The 17,837-nt window shown below is 40.5% G+C and overlaps 3 protein-coding genes across 3 annotated transcripts; 2 read left to right on the forward strand and 1 right to left on the reverse strand.

Annotated features, from left to right (window-relative positions):
• Positions 1-1,613: 1,613 nt before the first annotated feature.
• LOC129824071 (cerebellin-2-like) lies at positions 1,614-4,323 on the reverse strand. Its single transcript, XM_055883370.1, has 3 exons — positions 3,846-4,323; positions 3,622-3,741; positions 1,614-3,535 (listed from the first exon to the last, which is right to left on the reverse strand). The coding sequence occupies exons 1-3, from the start codon at positions 4,116-4,118 to the stop codon at positions 3,338-3,340; spliced, it is 591 nt and encodes a 196-aa protein (XP_055739345.1). The 5' UTR covers positions 4,119-4,323; the 3' UTR covers positions 1,614-3,337.
• Positions 4,324-8,065: 3,742 nt separating this feature from the next.
• Positions 8,066-15,945, forward strand: LOC129824073 (neuropilin and tolloid-like protein 1). The gene is made up of 9 exons (XM_055883375.1): positions 8,066-8,431; positions 8,719-8,775; positions 8,988-9,122; positions 9,213-9,461; positions 11,162-11,203; positions 11,324-11,451; positions 11,617-11,845; positions 14,563-14,676; positions 14,891-15,945. Exons 1-9 carry the CDS (start codon positions 8,404-8,406, stop codon positions 15,478-15,480), a joined length of 1,572 nt encoding a protein of 523 aa, XP_055739350.1. The 5' UTR covers positions 8,066-8,403; the 3' UTR covers positions 15,481-15,945.
• Positions 15,946-16,098: 153 nt separating this feature from the next.
• On the forward strand, positions 16,099-17,739 carry atpsckmt (fATP synthase c subunit lysine N-methyltransferase). The gene is made up of 4 exons (XM_055883376.1): positions 16,099-16,669; positions 16,936-17,073; positions 17,210-17,260; positions 17,394-17,739. Exons 1-4 carry the CDS (start codon positions 16,391-16,393, stop codon positions 17,622-17,624), a joined length of 699 nt encoding a protein of 232 aa, XP_055739351.1. The 5' UTR covers positions 16,099-16,390; the 3' UTR covers positions 17,625-17,739.
• The last annotated feature ends 98 nt before the right edge of the window (positions 17,740-17,837 follow it).

Genomic DNA, 17,837 nt, shown 5'->3' on the forward strand with positions numbered 1-17,837 from the left:
CCAAAACTGGTTTGCCACCCATCCACAATTTGTAGTTTTGTACCTACCCCCATATTCACCTTTTCTAAATCCCATAGAGGAATTATTCTCAGCCTGGCGCTGGAAAGTGCATGATCGCCAACCCTATGCCTGCATGCCGCTTCTCCAGGCAATGGAGGACGCATGTGGGGATATAGAGGTTGCCTCTGTCCAAGGTTGGATATTTATTTCACCTTTATTTAACCAGGTAGGCAAATTGAGAACACGTTCTCATTTACAATTGCGACCTGGCGACCTGGATATGCCATGCTAGGAGATACTTCCCTTGATGTTCGGCAAGAGAAAACGTATCTTGTGATGTGGACGAAGTATTGTGGCCAGACCCAGGCCGGAGAAGAGATGAAGCGTAGTTTACCCCCCCCCCCCCCCCCCCCCTACCAATTCCTGGACTGCCCCCCCCCCCGGGACCCCACACACACAATTGTGTTCTTTACTTTATTCTAAAGAGTATACTTTTGGTTTACATATGTTTATGTTTTTTTTGTATGCTACTGTATACAACAGTAATGTTTGGCCTAATAAATATTTTCTGTTTCTACATTGCATTGGTGTTTACAGTGTACTTGTTACCCCTCTCAGCAGATTACTTTCACTGTAGAACATTGTATTGAAATGTAGATATAAGCCTATGAAAGACCAAAGAGCTTTAGATTTAGAACAACAGTGTTTACATGGTATATCCAAAAATGTACTATTATGAAAGCAGTGTTTGCCATTTGATGCAAATGCTTCATTCTGACATGTTTTTATGGCATTTTGAATGCAGTGTTACATTTTGAAGGAGATGTGATGCATTTTGCATTTTGTGTGTGCAGTTTTGGGAATTGTGTGTAGAGTTTTGAAAAAAGGAGACAGTTTTGAAAACGTGTGTAAGCAGTTGGAAAAAACTGTAATATTAGCAGTTTGCAGCACAGTTCAGCAGTGGGAAGGACTGCTGCCACACCCTGCATCAGCTGGTGAGCTGCAGGGGAGCAAGCAATGCGTGTGGGCAGACAAGCATATAGGTTGCGCTCAGGCTCTGCTTCGGTTTAAACACTCTTGCTTCCCCGTAGCTAACCAGTTACCACCAGTCTTCTAGTTAATTAACTACCCTTTGCCTGGTTAAGAAACACAAGCTACTTTATGAAATTCAAAGCAACAGCATTAGCGACCGCATTTTACATTGACAAAGCATGTCGCAGGCCATTCTAAAACTATTCTACTTGCAGACCAGACCATTCAACCAGAATGACTGGGTTTACCACGGCTTTAGGGCACCATTCTGGCGCCACCAATAGAGGGCGGCCTGAGAACGTTCATAACCGAATGAAGCGACCGAGTGACTGAGGTGACGCCTATGAATAGCTGACAACATGGAGTGGTTCAACAGGACCACATTTTCTGAAAGCTCCGACAGAAATATGCTATGTAGAACAAACATGCCTCTCTGACATGTTGAATAATTGATGTTGGCTCTATTCATGGGATTTATATAGACCCACTCCTTATTAGATATAACTGTGCGGACAACCTGTCTGTGGAAAAAAATAGCAGGTTACCTAGGTTTCCCCATTAGCTCACAGAAAAAACTTGACCTTTTTCAAATACAATTTTATTGTTTGCTTGTTTTAGTCAATTACAAAACGACATTTAATAAAAGTACAACATGTCTAAAGATGAATCTTCTCACAGGCTCTATTTCCCTACTTGGGAGCATTACGAAACGTAGGTCAGGACTTTTGACCTGGCTACATAAAACAACACAGCAGCTTTTCGGCATGTTTTGTTATTTCTGTATACAAAGCGTCAATAGGAAAGAATGTTGGTTTTACCCAATTTGTTGTCGTGGGTCAAGGGAATTCTTTATTACTACTACGTGAATACCGACTGGGACTGTCTGCAATGTACATTAACGTTACCAGTAGCATATATGCACACATTTGGTGGCACAGAAAAAAAAAAAATGGATAGCAAGCAATTTATTGACTACATTTTTATTTGCCACTACACTATATCTGACTGGGTAAATAACTTTATTTGGAGTTAATGTGGACCCACTGTCTCAGACTTGACCACTTGGACCAGGACTTGAGCACTGGGACTCAGACATCAGTCATGGGGACTGGTGACTCCATTCGTTACTCGACCAACATTGGTGACTCAGACTTGGACTCGAGCACAGGGGACTTGGGACTCAATTCGGACTTGAGTTTTAGTGACTCGACTGCATCACTGGGCAAAACATTAATTAGCTCCCGTTCAAAGTCATTACCCCACGTTCTACTTTTGGACACCAATGTGGCTGCGACGTCTGTGAAACGTTGATTACAATGTCACTGAGGCGGCCCAGTGACAGAGGTTCAACCCATACTACTTTGCCTATATGTAGGCTGAATTAGGAATGGCCAGATGATTTACATGGCCAGATAATCCATATATATTCTTTATGTGTTTGTCATTTTTCTGCTGTTGGGAAGGGGAATTTGATGTTATGTTATGCAGAAAAATATGTTGGTAGGACAAGGCTATGTATGTTTGTGCAAATGGGAGTCAGTGGTTTATGTTTACTATAGGTTAATGAGACAATACAAATGTGATGTGACTAAAATGTGACTGAAATTAAAGGGAATGTAGTTTACTAAAATGGCGCACTGTTTGACAATGACCAGACTTAATCATTATTCAAATGACACAAATGTGACTTAATGTTGCACTGTCGGAACTAGCACAAGCATTTCGCTACACCTACGATAACAACTGCTAACAACTGCTAACAACTGATTTGGATGTTATTACAAAGTGAGTAAGACTAGACTAAACCTTTAAAAAAGTGCCAAAATTAACACTGTATCAATGTGCAATATACGTCTAAATGCCAGCTAGCCTACATTTGCACACCTTTGGAAAATGTTATTTGATTATAATATTTCAATGGCACTACCGCAACAACGTTGACACTAGAGCCAACACTCAATTGCCACCTATTTGCTCTGTACGCTTGAGATGCGTTTTGTGGTTTCAACGGACAGCTACCGTGTGTCTACGGTTTCAGGACCATGGATAGCCACTGAATGGGCGCAACTGACAAACGCTTGAATAGGCTACTCTTCGCAGTTTATATAATATCATACCAACAATCAGTCACATTCAGCAATACAAATCCCAACCTCATAGCACGGAATAATTTCGTCATAAATTGCCAAAATAGCCTACTTTATCTCACAGTCAGTTATACATTTCTTCATAATTTAAGTCCAGAGATGGGTGGCCAACGTCCTTGAAGAAAATAAAAAAGAGTCACTTGATTTGAGAGTTGTGATTAGAGTGGAAACACCAAGAATCCAGAAAACGTTGAGTACCTCCATCCACCCATTAGATCCCCCCTCTCAAGCTTCAAGTAGAGTTTGTCCTCTCGTTCCAGGTGCAGAAGGACTGAATTGCTCGCAGCCTCTCGAGTGACATCATGGTCCCCGGCGAAAGCTGATATTATAGGATATTCGTTGTGCATCAAGTTTACCTGCAGAGTGTTATGCCATGGGTATAATAAAGACATGAAAAGCACAATTCAATTGCATCACAATACAGACCTCCCTATACACTTACCTGTATAGTCTGTCGGTTGTAAACCTTCACCACATGGAAGCTAAAACTGTAAATGCCTCTTCTTGGTGCTTGAAATACACTCGCTTGCAGCTTGAAATGGTTGCCAATGTTCACTAATACCTGCAATGAGAAAAACATCAAACGTCCTAAAGAGCACAAACATACATTGTCAATATTAGCCTATGAAAAGACACAAATCATGAAAGACATAAATAATCTCGAACCTGGTCAAAGTAGATGGTTGGAGACGTATTGCTCATATCAGAAGGTTCGTGGTTCGTTCCCCTGAGTGCAGAGAAAGCCACTTTAGCACCGCTTGCCCGGACAGATATCCCGAAGGATGAGGTCAACGCTCCCTCTGCAGACGGGTTCGCATCACAAACCACCAGACACTTTCCCTCCAAAACAAGAGGTTCTGTGTAATTCTGTCCCAGCGAAAGAGCAACGCCAAATCCTAGGAGGACCAATGATATCATGGTACAAAATCGAAGAAACATTGTCTGCTAAACTGTAACACAGTTTATGGTTTGCGATTGCTCTGCTTATCAGTTTTGTGACAATCAGTCCTCCTTCAAACCTGCTCTATCTCTCTTTCTTTCTTTCTTTCTTTCTTTCTTTCTTTCTTTCTTTCTTTCTTTCTTTCTTTCTCTCTCTCGCTCTTTCACTCCCTCCCTGCCTCCCTCACTCACTCAGTCACTCACTGACTCCCTCACACACAGTATATGTATAGTGCAGTGTCAAGGCTGTGATATGAGTTACAATTGCACCATCAAGTGGTTGGTTGGCAAATGCTAAATGAGCACGTATGCCTGCCTGTATCTGTCTATATAAAATAGGTCAAATGAAAGAAAAGGAGAGTTGCCGGTAGATGGTATTCTGATATTCATGGAAAGCCCAATGTAGACTGTTCTCTGTTAAATCACACCCAGGGTCATATTGACAACATTTTACAGTCAATATGACCTACTTTTTGTACTTAACATTATTGCTTACCATATTGGAACAGATGGTATGTCTGATGATAACTGTTTTCTTCTCAAATCTCTATTAAGTCTATTTGAACTAAAGACTTTAATCTCCGGTTTTGGATCATCTCCATAATAATCATGTGTCTAAATCTGTCAAAATACTATGTTTTGTATGCAAAGCTACATCAGAATGATTGTTTAGTGGGTAGAATTTAGGGACTCCTGAACATAGACTACACACCACACTTGGGTGCAGCTCATCCAAACTGCAGCTAAAACTTGCCTTGATATTCCAAGCATGGCACAATTGCTTATGGCTCCGTGCAGATATTGTGTAATTACAGATTTGATACTGACTGTGTCCACAGCGGTCTCAGACTAGCTAGTCTGTGCATATGGATAGCTATGTGCATGTGGTCTCACGAGACCGATACAGTATAATGCCTTCTTATTAGTTACATAATACTTAAAAAGAAACATTCATAGAGAAATATAAACCTTGTTCAACATTCATACATGTTTCATGGTAAGAAAGTGGCATTGCCATTATAATGTGACTGGTGAGTGCGTTTGGGGAATGGACACAGTCAGTGACTGACTCAATTCCTCTGTGTCATCATGAATTCAGATTTTGCTATTCTGAGTGTGCAAAAAAATTAAGACCTGTTCATTGTCCTGATAAAACTCTGAATAACAACAATCTGCCTCACAGAAACTAAAGCCAGATGGATTGTATTGTCAGATTTGTCTCCCTTCTGTAGAAAATCAAGGGAGTTGATTTCTCTTTGGTCTGGAAGAGTGAGAAGTAATCCAGCTTTGCAACATTGAGGCAATGTGAATGAAATACGTGTTTGCAATACTTATATGAGAAACTCAAGCTCATCTTTTTCCTCAGAAATATTGAATGATATGGATCTGTTTAAATATACATTTTCTGAAACCTTTATGGAATTCAAAATACTTTACTTTTACTTTATTTCTTCATCCCATATGGCAGTCAAAAACATTCAACAGAAATGCATGGGTTTTTTTCACAGATAAAAGGCATGGCAAAGAGACAAAATACTACATACTGTATAGTGAGTTCAGGTTGAGTTTATAGGACTGTCTTTATTTTTGCATGGATTGCAGATTTAAAAAACGTGCGTATAATATGAGATGTTATTTCCACACAGCGAACTGACTGTTGTGTCAGCAAACCCTGTTCAACACACCCTATTGCCCATAATCATTTCACACCTGGGACACCTGGCCTTAAGGAATGAAATGCAATTCTGGCAAGAGGACAGCTGAACATATTACTGCAGCTCCCCACCCTCCTCTGTCTGCATCTGTTTGATACTTTGTTCATGTTGTTTGGATGATTCCTTTCATTTGCGTTTTTCTCATCATAGTGAAGTTTAATATGCAGCATTATCCAGTATTATGATCTTGCTTCCTGTATGGACCCACGGTTACCTTCTACTCATATGGGAAAGGCTTCAGACAGAGGTTGCCAAAGTTCATTTGAGACTGGATGAACCCTCCTCCCATCTGTTTTCTGAGACCCATTGCCAAGTAAACTTTTGTTAATTGCATCAAGCCTTATTCTAGCTTCCCTGCTGCCTATCATAACAATGATCCCCAATTGGGGTTGATTTTAAGTTGCGTCTAAAATGCCAATTCAATTTCTTGAATTTGAATTGGCCACACCCTGCAGGAAGCAGAAGTTGAATTGAATATGAATGAAAGAAGTAGAATTTAATTTGATGAAATTCATTGAAAGTCAAATGGATAATTTCTTCCATAAATCATTAAGCAAATGTTTATTTTGTATATAATGAATGTACGGTAAGCAATACTATTTTTTCAATTTTCTTGAAACATTTAAACGTATTTCAAGTAATTATAGTGGTGTGGTAAATATTGTTAGATAATTTTTTAGGTTTTCTATAATAATTCTATAATATAATAATGTTTTTAAATATTAAACAAAAAATATATATCCAAGAATGCATTAGATCAAACACTCCAGAATGGAATGGAACAACATAACATCTAATTCCAAAAATACCAACAAAAAACTGTTTGACATCTTTGAGTTATAATCAAGCTAATATTTGAAATTGTATGTTTTTTTTAACTATGAGGTGGCAGATACTTTTGGCTAAATATATGTCAAAGGAATGAGACTCATATAGCTACAGTATATACTCACCGGGCCAGTTTATTAGGTACACCCATCTAGAACCGGGTCGGACCCCCTTTGCCTTCAGAACAGCCTGAATTCTTCAGGGTAATTTTACAAGGAGTCTTAAACGTTCCACATGGATGTTGGTCCATGCTGACACGATGGCATCACGCAGCTGCTGCAGATTGGACGGCGGTCCATTCCTGTTGTGAACAGCCCGTTCCATCTCATCCCAAACATGCTCTATTGGGTTAAGGTCGGGGAACTGCGCAGGCCCCTCAAGTAAGCTGAACTCGATATCATGTTCCAGATCATTTTTTTCCACTGGTTATCGCGTGCCCACTGGAGCCGTTTCTTCTTGTTTTTAGCTGATCAGAGTGGTGTGGCAATAGCCCATCCATGACAAGAATCTAAAAATTGCCTAGGAGGGCGGCAGTTTCTGAGTTACTGAATCTGGCGTGCCTGGCACCGACAATCATACCAGGCTCAAAGATGCTTAGGTCACTCATTTTGCCCATTATAATGTTCAATATACAGTAACTGAATGCCTCGATGCCCATCTGCCTGCTTTATATAGTAAGCCACAGCAACATGACTCACTGTCTGTATGAGCCATCCATTTTCGTGAGAGTGTATCTAGTGTACGTTTCATGTCTCAGAGGAATTTCTTTGATAAGATTCAATTCAATTCTACTTCTTTTAATTCAAATTCAATACTGCTTCCTGTGTGTGGGGTGTGAACAATTCAAATTCGAATTTTAATTCCTGGATTTAATTGAAATTCCGAATTGACCCAAACCCTGTCCCCAATTCATCTCTAATATCTTATTATTTTATTTTATTTAACCTTTATTTAACTAGACAAGTCAGTTAAGAACTAATTTTTATTTACAATGATGGCCTTCCCCAGCCAAACCCTAACCCAGGTGACGCTGGGCCAATTGTGCGCTGCCCTATGGGACTCCCAATCACGGCCGGTTGTGATACAGCCTGGAATCGAACCAGGGTCTTTAGTAACGTCTCTAGCACTGAGATGCAGTGCCTTAGACCGCTGCGCCACACAGGAGCCACACAGGAGCCACAAAATAAAAAAAATAAGTTTAGCTTGAGTTGAAGCTGAATTGCGGTTCCTTAATAAAACAACATCATTATAGTTTATTAACTAGTTATTACAGTACTACCAGAATTGAATATCCTATATATTTGAGATTAAGGTGGCTTGAAGTGTCTGGCTTGAAGTGTCCAGACCAAGTATTTATGCAGAACGTCCACGGGAAATAAATACCACAAGCACAGAGACCTATGATGATGTACACCGGCATGTGGCAGATATAATACGGGAAATTGGCACGATGTCAACTGTCAAGGATACTATACTCATTGAAGGTTGCTGTCGGTCGGATTATCGCCGCTGCGCTTGGATGGAAATCAGGACTCAGGAGAACGTTCAGATCTGTCTGTCACAGCAGCAGCGGATGGATTGAGACTGCTTTTCCTCTCGTAAATTTGTATTTGTGTTTTGTTTACACTGAGATAAAATAGGGATATCGTGGATATGATGATTGAATTTTCCCGTTGTACGGAATAATGATTCGTTCATTTCGTTTTGGAAATATTTGTGTTTGAAAACAGCAAGGATTAGACATGGTGAACAAATTTGTCTTGCCTCTCGGTAAATTTTGTCTACTTTTGTTTGTATCACATGATCTCTTTAAAAGCGTAGTTAGATGGTCAACAGCATAAAGTTAAATCAATGCTTGCCATTGAACTTTCCAGCAATGACTCTTTAAAAAAAACGCTACATGTGAATGCATTATGCTATGAAACGAAATGGTCATTTCTGGATTTTGTGGAACATCATTTTATTTTGTGGTTTAGTAACATACACAAACACAATTTCCATTGACAATTGTTTTCTGGGTATTTTTTTCTAACTTTCATTTCCTTTTATTTTTACAGCAGTAGTTGCAAGTCTAATCACTCTTGGATTGTCTGGTACACCGGGAAAAAAAGCAGGTAACACTGAAATATACACTGTGTGTAGAGTTATTTATTTCCCTGTTATGTTGGAATCTACCTAACTGGGAAAAGTAATGTCTGTGTAATGAAGAAGACCATGAAACACCAGATCAATAACAATACATTTGATAAATTTTTAATGTCAGACAAAGCTGGATGGTATAATAGTTCTGTATGATTGGCACCTGAACATTAATCTTGTTCTTCAGTGACAAACAATTCAGGGGTGACTCCAATAGGCCAATGTGGCACCTGGATAAAGGAGGCTGAGGGAGGCCTGTTCACCTCCCCCAACTACCCCCAAAAGTACCCACCAGAGCGAACATGTATTTATATCATTGAAGGTAAGACATAAACACCATCTCAACCAGTAAATGTTTTTTATTTATTTATTGTGTTTCTTTTTCTTACATTTCCCCACTGTGTTCTCTCAGCTTCACCAAGACAATGCATTGACCTCTTCTTTGATGAGAAGTATTCAATTGAGCCTTCATGGGAATGTAAATTTGACCACATTGAAGTCCGCGATGGGCCCTTTTCCTTCTCCACTTTAATTGGTCGATACTGTGGCCAGGAAAGCCCTTTGTATATTAAATCAAGTGGGCGATACCTGCATATAAAGTTTGTTGCAGACGGCGAACTGGAGGCAATTGGATTTTCAGCACGCTATAACTTCACTCAAGGTAATATCATTTCAAATACATTGATTTGCTTTAACCGTTTCAATATTTGCAGTGTTATTCTGAGGTTGTTGCTGAATGTGTGACTCCGACAGGCTAACTGTTTGTCTCACCCAGGCACACATGGTGACACACAGACACAATATTGACATAAAGTTGTACACATCCAGTTAATGCAGAGAACTTCAGCCAAAACAATTTACCAGTCACAGCTCAGTGACTGAGCTACAGGAGACTGGTGTGGTGTTTACTGCTGTGTGTGTCCATATCAGCTGCTGCATTTGTAGTGCAGGCACACATGCTGCAACTGGGGAGGGGGGGTTATCTCCTCCTTCACCCAGCCCAGTTAATGAAAGCTTGTCTTCAGGGGAGTACAGCTTGTCAGCTCTGAGCCTCGGCTTAAGGGATACCCATGCAGCTGACAATTTATTACTGGCAGAATTTATAGGGCACTTACGTTGGGAGGAAAGATTAATCTGCTTCCTTGTTTCCCTCTCTCCCAATCAAAGCCATTCATCAGATCAATCTTTCAAAAATGTGTCTCAGTAACCTCACATTCTTGTGAAGGTTTTGACATTGCCAGTAGACATGGTTATTCGATATCACTGCCTGCCCTCCATTGGAGTCAAGACTTGAAGTGAGGGGCTCATCCACAAGTTCCGATGTGATACTTCAGTGTCAAAAGATGAATATAGATTGATATAAATAGATATAAATTGATTCCCATATAATCTCTCCCTGAAACACAGTGGCACATTTTGAGGAGTGAGTGAGTGTGAGGGTACATGTTGCAGGACTAATACAACAAAAAGTATCCATAAAAAAAGCATCCATGCAACAATACTCTAGCCAATAGAAAGCCTTCCCAGGCCTGCGTTGGTAGAGAAGTACAAGCTGATTTCCCAGTGTTTACCTCAGAAGTAATGAATCCTTTAGTGCCAAATGCTAATCTCTTCTAATTCCTCTCATCAGTGGCAGGATAATTCATTGACCGATCATCATCTTATTACTACACTGTTACATAAGCGTAAGTGTTTGCAGTAAATATTTGTTTTAAACTGGATAGAAAAGCAAGATTTACATATGTTTAATATATTTTCATATTTTTTAAATATATTTTTCTTCTGACACACACACACACACACACACACACACACACACACACACACACACACACAGTGAATAATCCATGATACAGAGGTAAGAAACAAGAGGATTAATAAGGATTCATGGATGAGGTTAGTTTTTAAATAGTTCAGCTGTCTCCTCCTTGCAGCCATGGTGATATTACAAAGATCTGCCTCTAAATATAACTGTTTTATATTTATATTAATATTTCGAAAACTGGTTTCTCCCTCAACTTCATCTTTTTAGATTTTATCTTGAAAACATTTTGGAAGTCCCATTTTATCAATTGGTTCTCATTGCTTGTGCAGCCTAATCTGTATAAAGCTGGTCCAAGGATTATTAATCCACCTACAAATCATAATGGTGAAGCTTTAGGATAGAAGTCCTGTTCTTTGTCTCAACATTTTTTTATGAAGGACAAGTGGATGATTGCAGAATGGATTAAACTAAGGACAGAGTTCACACAGTCAAGAATATGCATTGCTGGCCCTTATCCTTTCAGACACAGAACATGTATTTTGTGAAATGGCAGAAAAGGTATACAATAGGTTCACTGTTGTGTGCTCTCTTTTCAGATCCTGAATTTAAAGACATGGGTGTCCTACCGCCTCTGCCTTGTAGGTACACGGTTCTTCTTATATCACCTATGTAAACATATATAAGCCTCATACTGTATATTGTAACAGCAAACTGTTGTGTAACTAACACACTGTGCAATGGACTCTCCTATACTACAGTTTGCGAATTTGATCTGGGTGGATCAGATGGGATCATTGATTCTGCAGCAATACTCAAAGATGGCAAAGCCTTGCAGACAGAGGCTGTGGACTGTAGGTGGTTCATTCGAGCGCCACCAAAAGGAAGGGTCAGTACAGTTCTTCTGTGTTTTTCTTCTTCATATTTGCAATATCTCTCACTCACATTCTCCATTAGTCTTCTGGAAAACATGCTATACAAAAGATACACAAGTCAAGTTCTCATTTGGTTGGAAACCTGTTGTTTCACACTGTTATTTGAATTTTTTTTGCAGATCTATTTGCGATTTTTGGAATATGAGATGCACAACTCCAATGAGTGCAAACGTAACTTTGTGGCTGTGTACGACGGGAGTAGCTCAGTGGAGCACCTGAAGAACAAGTTCTGCAGCACAGTTGCCAACGATGTCATGTTGGTTACCTCGGTGGGGGTCATACGAATGTGGGCTGATCAGGGCAGCCGAAAAAGCCGCTTCCGGATGCTTTTCACAACCTTCCTAGAGCGTTAGTGAATTAATTCGATACAATTTCCACTCCATCTACTGCTATGTTTAATTGTTGACACGTTGTTTGAAATGTTCCAATTAGTTTGTAAGGAGAGGCAGTCGCAGGGAATACAGGGTCCCCTTTACTGGGTTATTGTATCACTGTAAAAAAATATATAGTTGTTTCAACTAATTATTATTAAGTAACTGGTTCCACAACCGTTTTTAGTTGACTCAACTTTTCAATCAAAGTATTAACTGAACTTACATTCTTTAGTTAGCCCAAACTTAGCTCCAACTTAGGCAACAATTCAGTCTATTTGTAACGGCAGCCTTCAGGGATCAAACAGGGATCAGACCAACACGCAGCTGGTGCGTGGTGTAGGCACTGGTGGTACTGGGCTGGGGCCACGCACCATAAGGCGAGTGCGGGGTGCTGGAACTGGAGGAAATGGGCTTGGGCGGGAAGGTGGCGCCGGATATCCCGGACCGTGCAGGCGTACTGGCTCCCTTGAGCACCGAGCCTGCCCAACCTTACCTGGTTGAATGCTCCCTGTAGCCCGCCCAGTGCGGGGAGGTGGAATAACCCGCACTGGGCTGTGTTGGCGAACCGGGGACACCATGCGTAAGGTTGGTGCCATGTACACCGGCCCGAGGAGACGTACTGGAGGCCAGATATGTAGAGCCGGCTTCATGGCACTTGGCTCAATGCTCAATCTAGGGGAGGTGGAATACCCCGCACCGGGCTATGCACACGTACCGGAGACACCGTGCGCTCTTCCGCATAACACGGTGTCTGCCCGTACTCCCGCTCTCCACGGTAAGCATGGGATGTGGGCGCAGGTCTCCTACCTGACTTCGCCACACTACCCTTTAGCCCTCCCCCAATAAATTTTTGGGATTTCTTCTCGGGCTTCCTGGCCAGCCGTGTTCCCTCATAACACCGGTTCCCCTTCTCAGCTACTTTCGCTCTCCTAGCTGCCTCCACCTGTTCCCATGGAAGGTGATCCTTACCAGCCAGGATCTCCTCCCATGTGTAGCAACCCTTTCCGTCCAATACGTCCTCCCAAGTCCATTTCTCCTGGTCCCGCTGCTGCTGCTGCTGCAGCTGCTGCCCGTTGCTACGCTGCTTGGTCCGAGATTGGTGGGTGGTTCTGTAACGGCAGCCTTCCCTCTCTTCACTAGAAGAGGGGGTGAAACAGGGATCAGACCAACACGCAGCGTAGCCAGTGCTCAACATGTTTAATGCGACAAATAAACAGTGAACACGATACAAAACAAAATAACAAATGTGGCAAACCGATACAGTCCTTTCTGGTGCAGACAAAACACAAAGACAGGAAACAACCACCCACAATCCCCAACACAAAACAAGCCACCTATATATGATTCTCAATCAGGGACAACGATTGACAGCTGTCTCTGATTGAGAACTATATTAGGCTGAACACAGAAACAGACGCACTAGACACACAACATAGAATTCCCACCCAGCTCACGTCCTGACCAACACTAAACAAGCAAAACACATAAGAACTCTGGTCAGGACGTTACACAATTTAAAATTATGTCTTTGCTCAACTTGTCTCATATGTTCATTCAACCAGAAATTATTATATGGGCATCTTCATCAACAACAAAAAAGTCTGTGGAACCAGTTACACACACACGGTGCTTTTTACATACAATATTTTCAACTTACACATTTGATACATATTGAAATACATGATTACATTGTCCATGTTCATTTATATGGTAATTATTATTCAAGATGTGTTCATTTGACCTGCGATTTGAACTGACAACCTCTTGGTTTAGGGAATACTGATCGTCCTACTATGCCTGTGTCAATGATTGATTTGACCTGTATTGCTACACTTTGCAGCTCAAAGTAAATCTCTGCTCTGTTAAAAGTACACTCAAATAAAACCATTTTATTTATCACAGTGATTAAGGAGTAACATTAAAACTGAGTAATATGCCACACCAACATTAGACAACTACTGTATACAGAAAACCCTAAATGCTGACATAAGTCAATCAAATCAATGATGAGAGAATAGTCAGATTAACTGATAATTGACACAGACATGTTGGCGTAGCAGGAAGATCAGTATGCTGTGAACCCAAATGTTGTGAGTTCAAATCCCAGGCAAGCTTGTTGAATAATAATTACTGTATAAATGAATGTGCACAATGTAATCATGTCTCTCAAATATATAAATTGAAAACATTGTATGTTAAAAGCACTGTGTGTGTAATCAGTTGCATAGCCTTTCTTAGTTAAGATGCCCAAATAATAACTTCTACTTGAATGAATATATGAGACAAGTTAAGCAAACAGATCACTTTCATTAAATTGACTGGAGTTGGAGCTAAGTTTGGGCCAACTAAAAATGTTAAGTTCAGGTAACACTTTGACTGAAAAGTTGAGTAACTGTGGAACCAGTTACTTAATAATAATTAGTTGAAACAACTAGATTTTTTTTTTACAGTGTAGTAACAACACTCCTGGACCAAACGTGATCTAAAGCGACTTGCACACTGCCACATTAAACCCCATCAAACACCAATAAACACTGACAAAAAAAACAACTGCATATAGGTGTCTGTTTGTTGGCATTTGTTGAAGTTTGTTGTGGCAGTGTGCCTTATTGTTTGCTTTTTAATCTAATTCATTAGTTTAAAACTCTATTTAATGTTTAGGGAGTAAAGCTATCTTCCCCTTGTTTTCAGCTCCATGTGAAGCGGAGGCTTTCTTTTGCCATAGCAACATGTGTATCAACACCAGCTTAGTGTGCAACGGGATCCAGAACTGTGTCTACCCCTGGGACGAGAACAACTGCAAAGGTGAAACACCTGTTCCATTTGGGTATAGAGCTGACAAATATGAACTACTGTTAATGTTTTAGGTTAACCTGTATGACAAAAGTACAAGTTAATGGTGCATTCTAAATGTAATGTTGATAAATCTAAATGTAACTTTCATCACACTATTCATCACAATTCAAACCTAGCCGCCAAAATAGAAAACTTGATTGTATGTAATATTTACTGTCCACAGAGAAGAGGAAAGCCAGCATCTTAGACAATATTGACCACACCAATGTCACAATCATTCTAGTCACCTGTGGTCTGGTGGTTGTCCTTCTCATTGTGGCAAGTATCATTCAAGTTAAACAGCCACGCAAAAAATACATCATCAGGAGGGATGACTTTGACCCCACATTGCTCCATGAGGCCTTTGAGCCGCCACATTATGAACTGTGCACTCTGCGGAGGGCAGCCTCTGCCGACCACATGAGCGAAATGGCTATGGCCGAGGACTTTGATAAGTTTCACAAACTCACACGGTCTTCGTCCAAATGCATTCGTGACCACCACTGCGGCGGAGCCCACTCCCAGGTATCCAGCATCAGGGGAAGCCAAAGTAACCTGAGTGTGCGGGACGCAGCCATTATGTCAGACATGCCTCTCTCCCAGTCCCACCAGGCCACACCCTCCAGCCACAGGAATATACTGATGATGAAGTACAGTTACTCACAGGACGGGCAGGATGGTTGTGACCAGGATGATGACATGGATGACTGTCAGACCCCCAGCCAGAGCCACCATGTCCTGGCTGCACATCAGTCAATGTCCAATGATTTCTGAGGTATGAGGAACATGCATGCCCTACAACCACACAAATTTTCTGTTCCTCTTTGCTTGTTCCATTTGTTTTAAATAAATATGTTTGTGTTCTGCTTGGATTCACACGAGTAGCCTACAAATTAAGAATGCATATCATGGAATGGTTGTGGTTATGTAAGTATTTTTGTGAACAAAAAACATACACATTCTGATATGATCTATGGTGTCCCCTTGATTTTAATGTATGTATGTTGTGGATATGAAGTTGTTTATTTTCCCCCTTTGACTGTGTACATGAAAAATACAATATACATCATGTGTTTGCACCTGTTATGATTTAATATTTAGCTTTTTATTGTTGAATGGTGTTGTCTATACAGTGTTTTTTCCTGTCAGTTATAATACATTGTTCCCTCTGTATTGTCTAGGCTACCCCATCTCCAAATACTGTACCTCTGTTTTGTTATTACATTTACAAATGTATTATCATTTTACATCAACATTATATTATTAAATGCTTGGTTTTGTGACACATAGGGTGGTAGTAATAGAGGATGGTATGTTGACCACAGGAAAAAGCATGATGATTGAGAGGAACTAGGAACTACCAAAACTGTATTTCGCATCAAGTCGGACAAAATGCTGCAGCACACCTTGGTTCAGAGTGAGAGGAGAGCGAGGTTTCTATTCTTTTTCTATACTTTCTATAAAGTATTTTCACCCTTTCTGACATTCAAATGTCATGTCAGTTTGCTATTTAGTTACGTCCCACGTGTTTAAGTGTACTTCCGGTGGCTAATCTCGTAATTTCTACATGTTCTTGAATGATGTAGCTATCAATAAATGTCCTTGGATGAGTAGCTAGCTAACAGTGGGAGGAGAGGTTTCCAGCAGCTCGCGCTCATTCATTGATTCAAAGTAGCAAGTCATCATGGCAGAACAAAGTCTACTGGAAACGGAGGCGATACAATGTAACGTTAATGCTAAAGACAGCGGCTTCAAAAAACGTTTAGGACTGATCGCAACTGGAATTGTCGGGGGGTCATTGGTTGCCCTTTACGCTGTAGCATATCCATTTGTTGCACCTGCTTTGAGAAAGGTGTGCCTACCTTATGTTCCCGCAACTACAGCACAGGTGGAAAATGTCCTGAAAGTGCTGCAGGCGAGATCTGGATCCCTCGTGGACATCGGAAGTGGGGATGGAAGAATAGTAAGTACGTACACTGATCAGAAGAGGACCAGCCATTGTCTGAATTTGTGATTGTGACTTCACTTTTGATTGTTAAGTTAGACCATTGGGTTTGTGCAATTTGCAGCGGTTGCACTCTTGACAGGAAATTAAAGTTACAAATTGCATTAGAGGGAATTTAGTTGTAGCCTATTAGCATCCCAGAAGACTGTTAAGCTGTACATGTGTAGTATTTTGTTGCTCCTATCACTGGCACTTTGATTTAACCATGCATTTAATTTCTGCAGGTGATCGCAGCTGCAAAGAAAGGATTTGAAGCTGTTGGATTTGAGTTGAATCCATGGTTGGTGTGGTACTCCCGTTACAGAGCTTGGAGAGCGGGTGTTCATCATTCTACTTCCTTCCACATATCAGATTTATGGAAGGTTAGTCAATCCACCAGTGATCATTTACAAATTGTTCTAAATCCAAAATAACGTTTATGTAGTAGCCTAATACCCAATACAGGGGGGACTAATGTTGGGTCTTTCTTTTAATGTATGTGTATGCCCTGGTTCTCAGGTCAGCTTTAATCAGTACTCGAATGTTGTCATATTTGGAGTACCTCAGATGGTGAGTTTAACTCTTATTTATCTACTAGACTTGACAAAATAATGGTAACTTCTTATTTTGTAAATGCCACCACACATAGCACTACATCAACAATATTACCATCAATATGATGATTGATTGTATTACTTCACAGATGGATCAGTTGGAGGGCAAACTGCAGACAGAACTACAGAGCACAGCTAAAGTGGTGGCCTGCCGTTTCCCTTTTCCCACCTGGGCACCTGATGGCACCGCTGGAGAAGGAATAGACACTGTGTGGGTATACGATGCAGAGTCGTTCAAAACAGAAAGAGGAACACATCAGGGACATATTGTAACTCCACAGCAGCCCCTGGGCAATGATGACACTACCACGTCTCACTAATTGTGTTCATATCTGAATGCTTCAGGGATTTGTTGATTTGAAAATCCTTCCCAGGATGTTATCAAATCAAATGTGAGAGTCAGTAATAATAATAAAAAAAGATAATTTAAGCAAATTCACCATCTTGCATTCCTTACTACCTAACACGATTAATTTAATTTGACTGAATATGAAATTAAAGTCTTAAAACGTATTTGTTTAATGTTCATTTTT

The sequence above is a fragment of the Salvelinus fontinalis genome, chromosome 26, assembly GCF_029448725.1.
Source record: "Salvelinus fontinalis isolate EN_2023a chromosome 26, ASM2944872v1, whole genome shotgun sequence".
NCBI lineage: Eukaryota > Metazoa > Chordata > Actinopteri > Salmoniformes > Salmonidae > Salvelinus > Salvelinus fontinalis.

Coding starts and splice junctions, on each gene's coding strand:
- LOC129824071 (XM_055883370.1), bottom strand. CDS start 4,118: ATGTTTCTTCGATTTTGTACCATGATATCATTGGTCCTCCTAGGATTT. Junction 3,742..3,845: donor CAACCATCTACTTTGACCAG/GTTCGAGATTAT, acceptor TTCTCATTGCAG/GTATTAGTGAACATTGGCAA. Junction 3,536..3,621: donor ACAACCGACAGACTATACAG/GTAAGTGTATAG, acceptor AACACTCTGCAG/GTAAACTTGATGCACAACGA.
- atpsckmt (XM_055883376.1), top strand. CDS start 16,391: ATGGCAGAACAAAGTCTACTGGAAACGGAGGCGATACAATGTAACGTT. Junction 16,670..16,935: donor GAAGTGGGGATGGAAGAATA/GTAAGTACGTAC, acceptor TAATTTCTGCAG/GTGATCGCAGCTGCAAAGAA. Junction 17,074..17,209: donor ACATATCAGATTTATGGAAG/GTTAGTCAATCC, acceptor CCTGGTTCTCAG/GTCAGCTTTAATCAGTACTC.
- LOC129824073 (XM_055883375.1), top strand. CDS start 8,404: ATGGTGAACAAATTTGTCTTGCCTCTCG. Junction 8,432..8,718: donor CAAATTTGTCTTGCCTCTCG/GTAAATTTTGTC, acceptor TTATTTTTACAG/CAGTAGTTGCAAGTCTAATC. Junction 9,123..9,212: donor ATGTATTTATATCATTGAAG/GTAAGACATAAA, acceptor GTGTTCTCTCAG/CTTCACCAAGACAATGCATT.